The sequence below is a fragment of the Sciurus carolinensis genome, chromosome 16 (assembly GCF_902686445.1).
Source record: "Sciurus carolinensis chromosome 16, mSciCar1.2, whole genome shotgun sequence".
Lineage (NCBI taxonomy): Eukaryota > Metazoa > Chordata > Mammalia > Rodentia > Sciuridae > Sciurus > Sciurus carolinensis.
The window spans coordinates 61,201,947-61,203,807 of NC_062228.1; the positions used below are offsets into that span (position 1 = coordinate 61,201,947).

At 44.4% G+C, this 1,861-nt stretch overlaps 1 protein-coding gene across 1 annotated transcript; it reads right to left on the minus strand.

Annotated features, from left to right (window-relative positions):
• Positions 1-507: 507 nt before the first annotated feature.
• LOC124966199 (vomeronasal type-1 receptor 4-like) lies at positions 508-1,446 on the minus strand. Its single transcript, XM_047527245.1, has one exon. It carries the CDS (start codon positions 1,444-1,446, stop codon positions 508-510), a length of 939 nt encoding a protein of 312 aa, XP_047383201.1.
• Between the last annotated feature and the right edge of the window lie 415 nt (positions 1,447-1,861).

The window sequence follows — 1,861 nt, forward strand, 5'->3', positions numbered from 1 at the left end:
GCCTATTGAAACTGGGATGGACTGGTCAAGTTATCCCTCTCACAATGCAATCATTTCACCTCTGAATACCCCAGCGCCAACACAGGATAGGTGGGGCACAAGTCATGTCCAAACCATAAAAAAGGTCAACTTATTGTACACCCAGATCGGAGCCTGACTGTGAAATGTAAACTGATCATAGTTTGAAATTGATGCTGTAGCTTAAAAACTTCCCATGTGCTGTCAATCAGAAAGCAGGTGTAAAATACTGCAAATGGGCCCTTGTTTGTATTTGATTTACCAAGGCCTTCCTCCATGACATGAAGGTAGAAATAAGTGTCAGGGAGAAGATACTTAGGTATTTTTTAGAAGAATTGCTTAGGACACCCAGCACACACCAGCAGGCCAGCACAAATACATGAGTACATGGGTAAAAATCACCATTCCCATGTGATATAACTAAATAAAATATGCTTCAAATTTTATGGGTTGAAATGAATAAATAAAAACTGTGAAAAACCTTATAGTTCATATTTTCATCATCAGAGCAGGGGATTTCCTGTTCTCTATCCAGGAAAAACAGAACCTGGATGCACTGGAGTCTCTGCTCATGAGCAGTAAGGGGCTGACAGCAGGGAAACACCCAGAGACTATTGCAGCCATGTTCAGCAGGAACCAGTTGGGATTATAAATAATAGTCAGACAAACCTGAGAGATGCAGGAAAGTGTGTAAAAAGAGACAAAGGTGCTCACCAGGAGGAGGATGATTTTGGTGGCTCTGGACTCTGGGGAGGACCTGGGAGAGATGGTCTTCTGAATGTGCTGCATTCTCTGCTTGTGCCTGTGCAGGGTGAGCACCATGGAGCTGCTGGCCCAGAGCATGAGGCCCACACACACAGCATCAGGGAATGAGAGCAATGCTGCAAACAGTGTGACTGTGGTTGTGTCATGATGAAAACTAGAACAGTATCCAAAATCTTTTAGGGTTGTCATGGTTGTGTTGTTCCATTTTCCAGTCATGTACATAAGAATAATTATATTTATAAGCATGTATAGTATGCAGCTCAGGCGGAGGGAGGTGCCAATGTACCTGGGAGCTTTCACTTCAATCTCTGAGCAGCTTGAGTCCCTGGGGCTAATGGTGATTGCCTGGAAGACACTCAGGAGAGAGGTGGTGCCAATGGACATGCACCTGCCCACCCTGTGAACATAGAAAAGCAGCTTGCATTCAATATCACCAAGGGAAAATTCCAAACTGAAAGCTTCTATAGTCTGGGGAACTCCTTTACACAGGAGGGTTAGCAAGTTGGCCACAATCAAGTGCTTAAAAATCAAGCCTGTGCACCTTACCCTGTGCCCAGTGAAGTAAAGTACCAGGTAACGGAGGAGGAGAAATGAATTGCCCAGAACTCCAACCACAGTCTGTGACAGGAAGATGATTCCTACAGCCACCTCACTGGCTGCCATCCTGCCAGTTCCCTCTTGTCCCAGCCTGAGGGTCCTGCAGGGGAAGAGGAGGCCCAGGCTGCATATGTTCTGTCAACCAAAATTTAGTATTCCCACTCTCCAGTGTTTCCACTGTGAACACTGCATGTTTTTCTTTAAAAAGCATATTTCTTTGAAGATTGTTTGAATTTTTTCAAATATAAGTGACTTCTTATATCTTTAAGACTTGAGGCAGGGGCTGAGATGACTTTGCATAATGACCAGGAGGACTTGGTCATGCAGAAGTTAAACATCTGTCTACATTCAGGACCTGATTGGGGGACTTGAGACTGGCTGAGTGATAAGGGTCAGTACAGTGAACCACCAGGCCTCCTTAGCAGTGGTGAGTGGGGTACTTTTAACAATCCTGTCTTGTGTTTAGTTTTGATTTTCTAAA

What these genes read in the sequence shown, in the direction of transcription:
- LOC124966199 (XM_047527245.1), bottom strand. Translation starts at nt 1,446, where the DNA reads ATGGCAGCCAGTGAGGTGGCTGTAGGAATCATCTTCCTGTCACAGACT.